General features: G+C 46.4%; 1 protein-coding gene across 4 annotated transcripts in view; it reads left to right on the top strand.

The window, feature by feature from the left end:
* TMOD1 (tropomodulin 1) overlaps positions 1-15799 on the top strand; it is a 121117-nt gene that overhangs the window by 69127 nt on the left and 36191 nt on the right. For 2 of the 4 annotated variants that reach the window (XM_055271754.2, XM_055271753.2), the window contains exon 8: positions 196-339. In XM_055271754.2, coding sequence (XP_055127729.1) covers positions 196-339 — 144 coding nt within the window. Of the gene's footprint in view, positions 1-195; positions 6220-15799 lie in introns of those variants that run through there. The other 2 variants (XM_063636192.1, XM_063636191.1) reach the window with 2 other exon arrangements.

Below are 15799 nucleotides of genomic sequence, written 5' to 3'. Positions count from 1 at the left end.
GCTAAGCAACATAGAATTCTCCTGTGGGGGATCGGGAGCCATGGCGGGTTGCAGGAGAGGAGAGACACAGTCAGAGCTGTGCTTGGTGAAGGACACGGTGGGGATCATCATCTTGTTCCCCTAGGTGTCTTAGGTTCTACCCAGAGGGGCCTCCAGCCTTGCTCGGGGTGACTTTACTTTCTCTTGTGCTTCAAGGCCCTTGCTGAGATGCTCAAGGAGAACAAGGTGTTGAAGACACTGAATGTGGAATCCAACTTCATTTCTGGAGCTGGGATTCTGCGCCTGGTAGAAGCCCTCCCATATAACACTTCTCTGGTGGAACTGAAAATTGACAACCAGGTGAGATGGGCAAGGGTCTCCTCAGGTCTGTTACTACATGCAGCTCACTGGCCTGCAGTTTTTCCCATGCTGCTGGATGGAGCTGAGAACGCTGATGATAGAAGCTCAGAGCCCAGCTTTGAGGGACCTCCAAGGTCCCCAAAGTTCACACCCTCTACCATGCTCACCTTCCTTCTTCATTGCTCCCACTATGTGCTCTTCCAGTTCTGCTTGAGTCCCTCTCATGATGAGGGACACACTCCTTACCAACATCACCACTTCCATTCTTAGGCAATGAGAACATTCTTCCTTATATCTGGTAGAAGTCAGCTCCCTGTAAGTCCTGTTTGTTGGGCTTAGCTCTGTTCTCTGCTTCATCCAGGACATCTGTTGCACAGATCTCATGAACCACTAAGCTCTCCTTCTCCAGGTTAAAATTCCCAATTTTCTCCATTCACCCCCATTCAATGGGGCTTTTGAATTTCCTCACCATTAACATTACTCTCTAGGCAAATTCTAGTTTGTCTTTATTCTTATGGAGTTACTGTTTCTCTGTAACTTCTCTGGGTCAATCATTTTATCTGTGGGGCAACTCTTTCAGCTCTGACTTTCTAAGAGGATGCTAATAACATCTTATATGTTACAAGTGTTGAGAGTCTACTGTGGACCAGGCTCTGAGCTACACATCTTACATCCATCATCTTTGATCTTCACAACAACCCTACAGAATGTGGGTATCATCAGTCTCAGTTTTCAGAAAACAATCCAGACAAGCCAAAGATAAGCCCCTTTTTCAGGGCCATAGGGTCAGCATTTAGGAAGCAGGATTTGAATGCAGGCCTCCTTGATTCTAAAACTCTCACTTATTCCACTGCAGCATGTTGCTTTTGATGTTAAAATGCTTTCTTTTTTTATGAATGGGGACTCAGTTGTTTTTTTCCACTACATGAAAATTTTTGCCGACTCAGTTGTTTTTTTCCACTACATGAAAATTTTTGCCGAATGGTTGTATAAATGTATGCATGGGAAAAGGATTGGAATGAAATATTACAAAATTCTGAACAATGGTTATACCTGAGTGAGACTATCACAAGTTTTTAACTTTTTTATTGTAAAATATGGCAAACATACAGAAAAGTGCATAAAACTTAAATGCATAGCTTAAGGAATCATAACAGGCATGTAACCCATGTCCAGGTCAAGAAACGAAAACATTACCAACCTACAGAAGACTTTGACTGTCCGTTCCCAACCATAGCCTTTTCAAAACCATTCACAACATGCTCCCCACTCACTTTCATGCCTCCATGCCTTTCCCTCCTCATGGAATGTCCTCCCCTGCCTCTACCCTCTTCTCTGCCTTCTGGGTTTAGTTGAAGCTTCACTTTATCTTAGTGGTGTTCTAGAGACAGCTTGAACCAGCTTGCAAGAGCTGATTGTGGATATCTCTTCCTGAGACCGGTGATGGCACATTGGTACCTTGAATTGCTCATGGTAGGTGGGAGTATTTACACTATGGAAATTGGCAAATTGGCACACCATGCATCAGGGCTTTTTTTTTTTCTTGGAGAGCCAGGTTACTACTGTCTTCTCCCACTAGTCTGCCATAGCTCCTCCAAACCTCTGCCCAAAGAGAGTTAGATACCTCTTCCTCTGGGCTCCCCCAGCACCTTGGCTTCCCTTGAGCTTCCCAGAAGCTGGTGCTATGTCTGAGGCATCTCCTTATCTCAGTGCCCAGCTCAAGACCTGGCCCTTCAGGGGTGCCTGGTAAGTAAGATTGCCCTGGATGATCATGCATATTGTTCACAGCACAATGAGGTAGCAGAGAGCAAAATTCAACCTGGAATCTACTCTGCAAGCTGTGTGCCTCAGTATGGGGCTTTGTTCATGCAGAGAGGGCACTTTTTTCTAATTTATATAAAGCAGTCACATGAGCTGGTAGCAGCCGTGTCATGTGCATTTGCTGCATTAGACTTCTTGCATCTCTCGCATGCCGGTGGTCTTGCTGCTGCCTCGCTCATTCTCAGGCCCTCCACACCCCTACCCCTTCTGCACCCTCCCTTAGCCATTGCTGACTCTGCTCCATTGGAGGCAAGAGGGGCAGAGCAGATGGAACAAAGGCATGCAGCAGGCTTGGCAGCAGCCCTGGGCCAGGCCCTAGGATTGGCTACTCATGTGAATCCCAGCCTGGCCTGGCAGGAAGTCAGGGTCTACCCAGAGTCAGCTGAAACTTAACTCCCAGGGCAGAACGTCAGCCAAAGAGGACTGGGAGCACTGGCTTCAGGTCACTGTGGTGGCAGCTGCCAGGGAGTTGCCCCTTCCCTCCACACACTATCCCCACAGAGTCCAAGATGGAGCCCATGCTAACCATTGCCCTTACCTTAGCTGAATACCCTGGTTCAAAAACATTTACTTCCCTGAGCCTCAGTTTCCTGGCTTGTAAAATGGGGATTATAAAAATCTCTGCTTCTAAGGAGACAACAGATGTAAATTCTGAAGTTGTTAACTTTTAGAATTAGTGGGAAGGTGAACTAAGGGATTCACATGCTATTCTAAGAGTTAATTTCCTGAGCAGGTATCATGCGCCAAAACCATACTGGGTACTTTGTGTCTATTATCCAATTTAATGTTCACAAAGACTCCGTAAGTGGCGTTACAACCCATCCCTGTATCACAGATGAGGAAACTGAGTGCCAGGCAGGCTATGCAACCTGCCCAAGGCCACACAAGAAGCGAGAAGGGCAAGATTCAAACCCAGGTCTGTGTGACTCCAGAGTCCATGTATAATGCTCTGCCTGTCTGGGTTCTTGAAGCAGCTGTAGTTTCCTGTGATGTCAGCCTGGCTTTTCTCATCTGTCCTCTGGCCTGGGGCCTGAGCACTGGTCAGCACCACCCCCCATCCGGTGAGCCTCTTTTTTGGTTCATCTCGACATTTTGATGAATGCTGGCTGCTTGCCAGGACTGTGCTGGGCTGTGTGCGGGACTGAGGCTCCAGGTCCGCCCTCCAGAAATTTCCTCACTGGATGGGAGAAAAGATGGTTGCAGAAATGACCATCATACCAGGTGCTCCAGCAGCCAGACAGTGGGCTGGGAGGTCCATCAGAGGGAGCAGTCTTAGTCAGGAATAGTGATCAGGGAGGGTTGCTTGGAGGAGGCAGATTTTGAGATAAACCCGTAGATGCTGGGTAGACCCTGACTTCCCACTCACAAGGTGAAAAGTATCTCAGGTGACATGGAGGCCATGGCATCCCAGGTGCAGAGAGGAGTGGGGAAAGCCATGGAGCCCATCCACACAGGTTCACGGTACCCCCAGAGGAAAGCCAGAAAGGGGGTTAGGAGTCAGAGAGCTTTGAATGGGTAGGTTTAGGGAAAGTGGGCTGTGCTGTGCTCTGGGAAGATGGTTCTGGCTGGATGGGAGGGGATTGGGGGCAAGGAGAGGGTATCAGGGCCCAGGAGATCAGCCAGGAGCTATGGCTTCAAGGACCAGGGGGCTGTGGGGAGGTGCTCCTGCCTAACTGGAGTTGGGTCCGGCAGGGGAAGGGCTGAAGGCAGGTTTCAGGGAGGGGGCTCTGCTGACTCAGGCTCAGGAAGAGGCCACCTGTGCCTCCCCTTCAGGTGCTCCAGCCCCAGGCTTGGGGGAGGCAGGGCAGTGTGACAAAGAGGAGGTGGCCAGTGGCACTTGATTTATTCCTTTCTTCCTCATTCCTGGTTAGTCACTGAGGTCCTTGGAGACGGGAGCTTTTTCCTCAGTCCTGTGCTTATAACCTGTGGCAGCAAGTCTCTGTCCTTCTTTCTCCTTATACGGACAGGGAAAGGGACTTGGGGAGTTCTGCCCAGGGTGACACGGAGCTGGCTCAGGACACAGTTTGGGAACCAGGACTTTGAAGCTGTTTGTTGACTCAAATAGTCTCTCTATCTCCAAGCAATGTTCTGTTGCCGCCTGCAGCTGCGCCAAGACTACGGCGAATTGGGAAAGGGCAGAGCAGGCCCCAGAGCCAGAAGGCACCGAGACAACATCTAGTGCAGTCCTCCTTTCACAAGCGGGGAGACTGAGGATGAGAGAAGGGATGGGACTAGCCTGAGGCCACAGGCCAGGTTAGTGGCACAGCTGCGTTGGAGCTGCAGTATCCTGGCTGCACTGATGGATGAATGGGAGGGACCCTGTTGGCCCCGAGGGAGGCTGCAGGCCCAGCCCAGGCCAAGCAGGCCATCTCTACACACGGCTTCTTTGCTGCTCTTACCAAACTCTCCAAACTCCCCACAGAGCTGCTCTTCCCCAGGACCCCCAGGGCACCGGGGGGCCTTGCTCCCCAGGCCAGAAAAGGCCTGGGGTGAGCCCCACAAATGAGAATATGTATAATGTCTGGGGTAGTGGCCAGATTCCCCACTTTTTATTCCAATATTTGACAATGAGGGTGTGCTTAATATTTTGAAGAGAAGTTAAAGTAGATGGATTGTGCTGTCTTGTTTTCCCTGATTGGATGATTTGTATCTGGCTTTTTTTACTCAACATTGTGAGTGTATCAGTTTTTTGTAGCTGTGTAACAAATTATCCCCAAATATAGCAACTTAGCCTCAGAATCCTGGCATAAAACAACAATAAACATGTATTAACTCACCATTTCTGAAGGCCAGGAATCCAGGAGCAGTGTGGCTGGCTGACTTCGCCCAGAGCCCATGATCTGAGGTGGAGGAACTGCTTCCACCAAGGCTCCCTCACAGCGTGGTCAGGAGACCTCAGCACCTTACGGTGTGCACCCGGCCTAGGGCTGTTGGAGTGTCCTCACAATATGGCAGCTAACTTCTCCCAGAGTGAGTGAGCCAAGTCAGAGAAAAAAGAAAGCCTCAAATGCCTTTTATAACCCAGCTTCGGAAGTTACACAAAGTCATTTCCGCCATATTCTGTTTATTAAAAGTGAGTCACAAAGCACAACCCACACTCAAGGGGAAAGAAATCAGACACCACCTTTTGGAGGGAGGAGGATCAAAGAATTTTGCAGGTATTAAGTCACCATAGTAAGAGTTATCTATATAATTTTGTGTCACAGGAGTTGACCAGAAAGACCTCTGTAACTGAGAGGTGACAGCATGCTGGCAGCCCTCACAGCCCTCGCTCGCTCTCAGTGCCTCCTCGGCCTTGGCACCCACTCTGGCTGTGCTTGAGGAGCGCTTCAGCCCGCTGCTGCACTGTGGGAGCCCCTTTCTCGGCTGGCCAAGGCTGGAGCTGGCTCCCTCAGCTTGCCGGGAGGTGTGGAGGGAGAGGCGTGGGCGGGAACCGGGGCTGCGCGGTGCTTGCGGGCCAGCGCGAGTTCCAGGTGGGCGTGGGCTCAGCAGGCCCGCACTTGGAGCGGCCGGCAACCCCGCCGGCCCCAGGCAGTGAGGGGCTTAGCACCTGGGCCAGCAGCTGCTGTGCTCGACTTCTCGTGGGCCTTAGCTGCCTCCCCACAGGGCAGGGCTCGGGACCTGCAGCCTGCCATGCCTGAGCCTCCCCCCTGACGTGGGCTCCTGCACGGCGGGAGCCTCCATGAAGAGCGCTGCCCCCTGCTCCACGGGGCCCAGTCCCATCGACCACCCAAGGGCTGAGGAGTGCCGGAGCACAGCGTGGGACTGGCAGGCAGCTCCACCTGCGGCCCCGGTGCAGGATCCACTGGGTGAAGCCAGCTGGGCTCCTGAGTCTGGTGGGGACTTGGAGAATCTTTGTGTCTAGCTAAGGGATTGTAAATACACCAATCAGCACTCTGTATCTAGCTCAAGGTTTGTAAACACACCAATCAGCACCCTGTGTCTAGCTCAGGGTTTGTGAATGCACCAGTCGACCCTCTGTATCTAGCTACTCTGGTGGGGACATGGAGAACTTTTATGTCTAGCTAAGGGATTGTAAATACACCAATCGGCACTCTGTATCTGGCTCAAGGTTTGTAAACATACCAATCAGCACCCTGTGTCTAGCTCAGTGTTTGTGAATGCACCAATTGACACTCTGTATCTAGCTACTCTGGTGGGGACATGGAGAACTTTTGTGTGGACACTCTGTATCTAGCTAATCTATTGGAGATGTGGAGAACTTTTGTGTCTAGCTCAGGGATTGTAAAGGCACCAATCAGCACCCTGTCAAAACAGACCAATCAGCTCTCTGTAAAATAGACCAATGGGCTCTCTGCAACGTGGACCAATCAGCAGGATGTGGGTGGGGCCAGATAAGAGAATAAAAGCAGGCTGCGGAGCGAGCAGCGGCAACTTCCTGGGGTCCGCTTCCACATTGTGGAATGTTTGTTCTTTTGCCATTTGCTGTAAATGTTGCTACTGTTCATTCTTTGGGTCCACACTGCTTTTATGAGCTATAACACTCGCTGGGAAGGCGAAGGTCTGCAGCTTCACTCCTGAAGCCATTAAGACCACTAACCCACCGGGAGGAACTAACAACTCCAGGTGCGCCGCCTTAAGGGCTGTAACAGGCGCCGTCTTAAGAGCTGTAACACTCACCGCGAAGGCCTGCAGCTTCACTCCTGAGCCAGCGAGACCACGAACCAACCAGAAGGAAGAAACTGCTCTAACACATCCGAATATCAGAAGAAACAAACTCCGGACACGCCGCCTTTAAGAACTGTAACACTCACCGCGAGCGTCCGCGGCTTCATTCTTGAAGTCAGTGAGACCAAGAACCCACCAATTCTGGACACATAACTAGCAAAGCTACTCCAGGATGAAGCAGGTGCCTCAAAGGGGGAGGAGTTCTCATCCTGGGGGTGTGTAAACAGGTGGGAGATGGAGGGAATTTTAATGTCAGTTAGGGTCTGGGACTCTGGAGTTGGACAACCTAATTCCCAGGCCTCCTTTCTGTTGTGTTTTGAGGTATTCCCGGTTGTCCATATCACCTGGGAATGGCCAGAGTTGGCCCCGTCAAATGTCCAAAGTGAGATTCTAGATGTTCTTGTTGCTTCTGGCCAGAAAGAGAGCCTCGGCGCCACCGGCTCCAGGATACACCTTAACACCTAAGGTGTTGGTTGGTAATTTTGTTCAAGAGCAAATCTGATCTCTTTCTCATCCAATGGGTAACGCTCTGACGTGGTAAAGGTGTGAAGACACACAGCTGTAACCACTGCTGAAGGGCACGCTGACTTTTACATTCTTTTGGCAGAGCAGTCTCAATTTTAATTTGAAAGCGCCTTTCAACCTAGCAGTTTTGATTTCCGTAGGAAGTCTGAGGAATACCCTCTCCCTTCCCTGCCACTGCCACGTTGTTCGTTACAGGAAAAAACGGAAGTAACCTAAGTATCCATCTACATCAGGGCATCCCGTGAGGCCAGTAGAAGGAATAAGGTCATTCTCTATGTACTGACTCTGAAAGAGCTCTGCAAAATATTAAATGAAAAAGGTGGGCTAGGCATGACAGCTCATGCCTGCAATCCCAGCCCTGTGGGAGGCCAAGGAGGGAGCTCACTAGAGAGCAGGAGTTCAAGACGAGCCTGGTCAACATAGCAAGACCCCATGTCTGTAAAAAAGTAAAGAAAATTAGCCAGATGTGGTGGCATGTGCCTGTAGTCCTAGCTACTTGGGAGGCTGAGCAGGAGGATCACTTGAGCCCAGGAGTCAGAAGCTGTAGTGAGCTATGATTGCACTGCTTTGCACTATTGCATCCTAGCCTGGGCAACAGAGTGAGACACTGTCTCCAAAAAAAAAAATAAAAATTAAAATGAAAAAGGCAAGTTGTAGAACAGTAAATATAGTATGAATTCATTTAAATATGTAACAAGTACCACAAAACAAATCCCTGTACGTTTCTGTCATATACTTCGTGCACAGAAACACAACTCGTTGGCCATGGTGGTTACTTTTTTTTTTTTTTTTTTGAGACGGAGTCTTGCTCTGTTGCCCGGGCTGGAGTGCAGTGGCATGATCTTGGCTCACTGCAAGCTCTGCCTCCCGGGTCACGCCATTCTCCTGCCTCGGCCTCACGAGTAGCTGGGACTACAGGTGCCCGCCGCCACACCCAGCTAATTTTTTTTTTTGTATTTTTTAGTAGAGACAGGGTTTCACCATGTTAGCCAGGATGGTCTGGATCTCCTGACCTCGTGATCCGTCCACCTCGGCCTCCCAAAGTGCTAGGATTACAGGCGTGAGCCACCGCGCCCGGCCCATGGTGGTTACTTCTATGGAAGGGGGTAGGACTGGGAATAAATGGGGTGAGGGAGACTCTTCGTTTTACTCAATCTGTGTTAATATCATATGAATTGTTAATAATGTGGTTATATTTATTCACAAGTGGTTTATTTACTTCTCAAGCAAATCTGAAGGGGTACGACAGTTCTTTCCCAACCATCCTGTCCCCGGCTCTGCTGCCCAGAGACTGTTGCCAGTCCGGGCATGACCAACCCCTTGGTCTCTCCCCCTTTACACACTTTCAGGCACAGGCGGCTCACTACCTTACCAGGCAGTTCCTCAGCGTGTGGACACTTCTAATGGTCAGAGGCATTCCTCCATGCTGAGCCAAGCACCATCTGCCTGTAGTTCCTCTCGTCAGTCCTACTTCTGCCTTCTGATCATTCTCAGAGGCACTTAAGTGAGGTGGAAACCAGCACAGACTCTGGAGCTCACTGCCTGTATTCAAATCCTGGTCCGGCAACTGACCCATTCTAGGATTTGGGAAAAATGTCTTAATACTTCTGTGCTTCAATTTTTCTTGCCTATAAAATGAAAATAATGAGGATGGGCATAGTGGCTCATGCCTGTAATCCCAGCACTTTGGGAGGCCGAGGTGGGTGGATCACTTGAGGTCAGGAGTTCAAGACCAGCCTGGCCAACATGGTGAAGCCCCATCTCTACTAAAAAAACAAAAATTAGCTGGGCATGGTGGTGCTACTCAGGAGGCTGAGGCAGGAGCATCGCTTGAACCCAGAAGGCAGAGGTTGCAGTGAGTCAAGATCATGCTCTGCACTCCAGCCTGTGTGACAGAGCAAGACTCCATCTCAAAAAATAACAAAAAATAAAATGAAAATAATGATAATAGTACATATTCCTTAGATTGACAGGAAAAAATTAATTAGCTTTTGTAAAATGTTTATGACATTGTTTAGCACACAGTAATCACTAAATAAGTTACTTGAAAAATAAGTAAGAGAACTGGTTTTTAGTCCTGGCTCCCCAGCCACTGGTTCTCTCTTCTATAAAATGAATGAGTCCTTTTAGTCTCAGGGTCCCCAGAGTCAGAGAAAGATGCAGGTATGAAGCTTCTTTGACATCTTTTTTTTTTTGGAGACAGAGTCTCAGTCTGTCACCAGGCTGGAGTGCAGTGGCACCATCTCAGCTCACTGCAAACTCCACCTCCCTGGTTCAAGCGATTCTCCTGCCTCAGCTTCCCGAGTAGCTGGGACTACAGGCATGCACCACCACGCCCAGCTAATTTTTGTATTTTTAGTAGAGACCGGGTTTCACCATGTTGGCCAGGATGGTCTCGATCTCTTGACCTCGTGATCCGCCTGCCTCGGCCTCCCAAAGTACTGGGATTACAGGCGTCAGCCACCGTGCCCAGCTGAAGCTTCTTTGACATCTTAAGGCTTATTGTAAGATGTATGCACGTGTTCTGTTTTACTCCTTAATGTGAAAAGAATGGGTTTGGTCTGAGATGAACACTCCTGGAAGATCATGATTATCTAATGGAATCCTGTACCTTGTCACACATGCCCATACACATCTGTATGTATCCAGGGTACTGGACACTAATGTGAGAACTGGGCCTGGAGGAACCTCTGCAGTCCTTTCAGCCCCAGGTCAAGGTCAAGCCTTGGCTCTGTCATGAATAAGATGAGGGAGCATGGTCCAACTTCCATCTACACATGGATTCAGTATACTCATCTCTAAGATGGAGATGCTGGCTCCTGCCTGCCTTGCTCACCTTCCAGGGATGTAGACAGGTCAAATGGGAGCGATGCATGTCAAGGGGCTTTGCACTCTGCACGAAGCATCAGCTTTGCAGAGGCAGTCCTCAAAGTCCCTGGTAGCCCCTTCACTCAGGGGAGACCAGTACTTTCTGAGACTAGCCCATCCTGAGTTTTAGCAGGGCATTTCCAGCAAGAGACCTCAAGGAGAGGCCAGGGTTCCTGCTAACTGGGGAGGGTGGGTGGAGGAGCTGCCAGTTCCTTCTTGGGGCCTCAGATGGTTGCTGTACCATCTCCAGGCCAAAACGGCCAGATTCCAGGGCTGTGCTGAGTCCTCCGAGGACCAACCTGACCTCTTCCCAGCATTCTCAGGAGCCTCGCCAGAGGGGCCGGTGGAATTTCACCAGTGTCCCTCTGCCTGCCGTGGCCAGCTTTCTGAGCCCAGTCTGAACCCAGAGGAGCTCTTGTGAACTCAGAATACCTGGGGGGAGTTCTCAATCAAGAGTCTCAGCTGCAATTCGTGTTTGTCCATTTGGATGCTGGGCTGATGTCCCCTCTATCTCTCCCAAGCATGTTCCTGTTTCCTCCATTCAATTCAATTCTGCACACCTCGACTGAGAGAAACTGGGTACTATGTCCTACCCAGGAGCTCACGGTCTACAGCAGCACTGTTCAATAGAACTTTCTGTGATGATGGAACTGTTCCATATCTGCACTAACCAACATGGTAGTCTCCTATTTGTTTGTTGGTTTTTGTAGTGATGAGTTTTCTCTGTTACCTGCCCAGGTTGGTCTCAAACTCCTGGTCTCAAGCGATCCTCCTGCCTCAGCTTCCCAGAGTGCTGGGATTATAGGTGTGAGCCACTGTGCCCGGCCACCAGTGGCTATCAAGCACTAGAAATGTGGCTAATAGGACTGAGGAACTGAACTATACATCGTTTTCATTTTAATGATTTAGATGTATAGAGCAACATGTGGCTAGTAGCTACTGTAGCTACTGTATTGGACAATACAGTTCTAATTGGCGAGACAACTATAGAGGCAGGGGACCCAAGTAAGGCAGATGGACTCTGCTAGGTGTAGGGGGGACATTCAATGTGCACTTGAGGGTGGAATGGGGAGAGATCATTTCCTGGGGTCAGGATCAGGAAAAGCCTCATGGGGGAAGGGGAATTTGCAGTGCATATTAAAGCAATAGGGATACACTTACAGGGAGGCTAAAAGCATTCCACGTGGAGGCACATGAGCTTTTTGGAGTAGACCTCTGTCTGCACCAGGTACCATTATCAGACTGCCAGAGATAAACAGGCTGAGTAAAGAAGGAGAGAGAGAAGGAAAGCAAAGAGTCATTTGTGAGGGCCTTGAGTGCCAGGCTGAGGAGGTGGGGCTGTGTCCTGTTGGCTTAGTGAGGGAATGAGCTGAGATCATACAAATGGGGCACAAGGCAGGGCCTGGGACACAGTAAATAGCAGCAGTTCTTGGCAGTGGGGAGCCATTAGAGGTGGTTATGTGTTTCTGTTTGGTTTCTATTTCTGGTTTTTAAAGTATTATTATTAAACTTTTAAAATTTGGGGATAATTGCAGACTAGTATGCAGTTGTAAGAAATAATACAGAGGAGCCAAGTGCAGTGGCTCACACCTGTAATCCCAGCACTTTGGGAGGCTGAGACGGGTGGATCACTTGAGGCCGAGTTCGAGACCAGCCTGGCCAACATAGTGAAATCCCATCTCTACTAAAAACACAAAAAATTAGCTGGGTGTGGTGGCACATGCTTATAGTCCCAGCTACTTGGGAGGCTGAGGCAGGAGAATCGCTTGAACCTGGGAGGCAGAGGCTGCAGTGAGCCGAGATTGCACCACTACACTCCAGCCTGGGCAACAGAGTCAGACTCTGTCTCAGAAAAGAAAGAAAGAGAGGAAGGAAGGAGGGAAGGAAGGAAGGGAGGGAGGGAAGGAGGGAACAGAGAGATCCCTTGTACTCTATGCAGTTTAGGTGGGAACTGTAGTTTTGTATCACAGCAAGGATAGTAACATTTATAAGGTCAAAATACAAAATATTTCCATCACAGGGATCTCTCATATTCCCCTTTTGTAGCCAAGTTCACTTGTCTCTTCCTCCTGCCTCCTTAACCCCAGGCAACCACTAACCTGTTTTCCATTTTAATATTTTGTCATTTAAAGAATGTTATATATATAATGTTATCTAAATGAAAATCATATATTATGTAACGATTTTGGACTGGCTTTTTTTTTCACTTGGCATAATTCTATGGAGATTCATCCAGGTTGTTGCATGTACCAATAGTTTGCTCTTTTTCACTGGTGAGTAGCGTTCCATGGTGTGGATGTACCATGGTTTGTTTGACCACTCACCTGTTGAAGGACGTCTGGGTTGTTTCCAGGTTTATTACATATAAAGCTGCTATAAACATTCACGTACAGATTTTATGTAAACATGTTTTAATTTCTTTGGGATAAATACTCAGGAGTCCAATTGCATTTTAAAAAACTCTTGTGCACAGTGTGCCATTTTCTAGACCCACCACTAGTTTATGAGTGAGCCAGTTTCTCTACATTCTCGCCAACATTTGGTGGTGTTGCTAATTTTTGTTTTAGAGATTTTGATAGGTATGTAGTGATATCTCATTGTGATTTTGATTTGCATTTCTGTGATAGGTCATGATGTTGAACATCTTGTCATGTGATTATCTGCAATATGTACATCTTCTTCAGTGAATGTCTCTTCACATTCTTTCCCCATTTTCTAATTGCTTTTTTTTCACTGTGGAGTTTTTTCTAATTGACATGTACTTCACACGCCACACAATTCATCCTTTTAAAATTCAGTGGGTGTTGATATATTCACAAGGCTCTGCAACCATCACCACTGTCTAATTCTAGAAAATTTTTATCACTCAAAAAAGAAACTCTATACCCATTAGCTCTCATTCTGCTTTTATCCCCTCCCCCAGCCCCTGGCAACCACTAACCTCCTTTCCATCGCTATGGATTTGCCTCATCTAGACATTTTATATCAATGGAATCACAATATATGGCCTTTGTGTCTGGCTTCTTTCATTTAGCATAATGTTTTCCAGGGTCATTCGTGTTGTATAATAGCACACATCAGAACTTTATTCCCTTTCTGACTGAATAATACTCCACTGTAAGGATCTGCCACATTGTGTGTATCCATTCATCAGATGATGGACATTTAGGTTGTTTCTTCTTTTGGCTATTCTGAATAATGCTGTTATGAGCATTCATGAACAAGTTTTTTGTGTGGACTTATGTTTTTATTTATTTTCCACCCAGGAGTGGAATTGCTGGGTCTTATGGTAGCTCTGTGTTTAACTTTTTCAGGAACTGCCCAACTGTCTTTCAAAGCAGCGGCAGCATTTTATATTCCCATCAGCAATGTATGAGGGTGCCACTTTCTCCACATTCTTGTCAACACTTGTTACTGTCTGTCTTTTCTATTATAGTCATCTTAGTGTGTGTGAAGTGGAATCTCATTGTGGTTTGATTTGCATTTTCTGAATTATTAATGATGATGAGCACTTTTTTGTATATTTATTTGCCATTTTTATCTTTACAGAAATGTCTATTCAAATCCTTTGCTCATTTATAAATTGTGTTTTTACTGTTGAGTTCTAATAGTTCTTTATATATTCATATTTAAATCCTATATCTACCAAGTATTTTTACAAATATCAATACAAAATATTTTCCCCATTCTTTGTGTTGTCTTTTCACTTTCTTGTGTCTGTTGAAGCAAATTTTAAATTCTGATGAAGTGTAACATCTATTTTTTCTTTTGTTGTTTGTGCGTTAGGTGTTACATCTAAAAAACCATTGCCATGGTTACAAAAAACTTACACCTATGTTTTCATCATAGTTTCATAGTTTTAGCACTTACATTTAGGCCTTTGATCTATTTTGAGTTTATGTATTGTGTGTAGTGTCTAAATTCATTCTTTTGCATGTGGATATCTAGTTTTCTCATCACCATTTCTTGAGAAGATAATTTTTCCCCATTGAATTGTCTTGATGTTCTTTTTGAGAAGAAATTGTCTATAGATGTATGGGTTTATTTCTGGACTCTCGATTCTATTCCATTCATCTATATATCTACCTTAATGCCAGTACCACAAAGTCTTAATTACTGTAGCTTTGTAGCAATTTTGAAATCAGGAAATGTGAGTTCTCCATCTTTGTCCCTCTTTTTCAAGATTGTTTTGGCTATTCTGGGTTCCTTTCATTTTCATGTGAATTTTAGGATCAGCTTGTCTATTTCTGGAAAAAAAAAAAGGCAGCTGGAGTTTTGATAAGGATGGCATTGATTCTTTTAATCAATTTGGTAATATTGCAATATTAACAATATTAAGTCTTCTGATCCATGAAGACTTAAGATCCATGGGATGTTTTTTATATTTATTTAGGTCTTATTTAATGTATTTCAGTGTTGTTTTGTAGTTTTCAATATAAATAAATCTAACAAAAGAAGTTAGAATTAGTATTTTATTCTTTTTGGCCAAGCGCAGTTCTATAATCCCATAACTTTGGCCAAGGCAGGTGGATCGCCTGAGTTCAGGAGTTTGAAAGCAGCCTGGCCAACATGGCAAAATCCCGTCTCTACTAAAAATACAAAAATTAGCCACGTATGGTGGCATGCGCCTGTAATCCCAGCTACTCAGGAGGCTGAGGCAGGAGAATTGCTTGAACCCAGAAGGCAGAGGTTGTGGTGAGCCAAGATCACACCACTACACTCCAGCCTGAACAACAAGAGTGAGACTCTTGGCTCAAAGAAAAAAAAAAAAAAAAAGAAGAATTAATATTTTTTATATTATTATAAATTGAATTATTCCCTCAGGTTCATTTTCAGGTTTCTTATTGCTAGTGTATAGAAATACAGCTGATTTTTGTGTATTGATCTTATATTCTGTAATTTTGCCAAACTCATAATTTCTTTTTTTTTTTTTTTTTTTTTGAGACAGTCTCATTCTATTGCCAGGCTGGAGTGCAGTGGCGAGATCTCTGCTCACTGCAACCTCTGCCTCCCAGGTTCTCCTGCCTCAGCCTCCCGAGTAGCTGGGACTACAGGTGCGCGCCACCATGCCCAGCTATTTTTTGTATTTTTTTTAGTAGAGACAGTGTTTTACCACGTTGGCTGGGATAGTCTTGATTTCTTGACCTCATGATCCACCTGCCTTGGCCTCCCAAAGTGCTGGGATTACAGGCGTGAGCCACTGCGCCTGGCTGGAACTCACTAATTTTGTGTAGGAGTGTGTGTGTATTCCTTAGAATTTTCTATATACAACATTATATCATCTGCAAATACAGATAGTTTTACTTTGTCCTTTGCAGTCTGGAAGCATTTTATTTATTTTTCTTGCTTAATTATCCTGTCTAGACCCCGCAGTAAAATGTTGGTGAGAGCAAACATCCTTATCTTGTTCCTAATCTTGGGGGGGAAAGCTTTCAGTCTTTAACTATTAAGTATGATGTTAGCTTTCTGTCTTTTACAACCTGTTTTAAGATTATATTTATGTTTTATTATTTTATTATATATGGTAATAGAAAATCCAAACAATACAATAAGATAT

The sequence above is a fragment of the Symphalangus syndactylus genome, chromosome 3 (genome assembly GCF_028878055.3).
Source record: "Symphalangus syndactylus isolate Jambi chromosome 3, NHGRI_mSymSyn1-v2.1_pri, whole genome shotgun sequence".
NCBI lineage: Eukaryota > Metazoa > Chordata > Mammalia > Primates > Hylobatidae > Symphalangus > Symphalangus syndactylus.
This window is presented reverse-complemented; position numbering and strand designations above follow the sequence as displayed.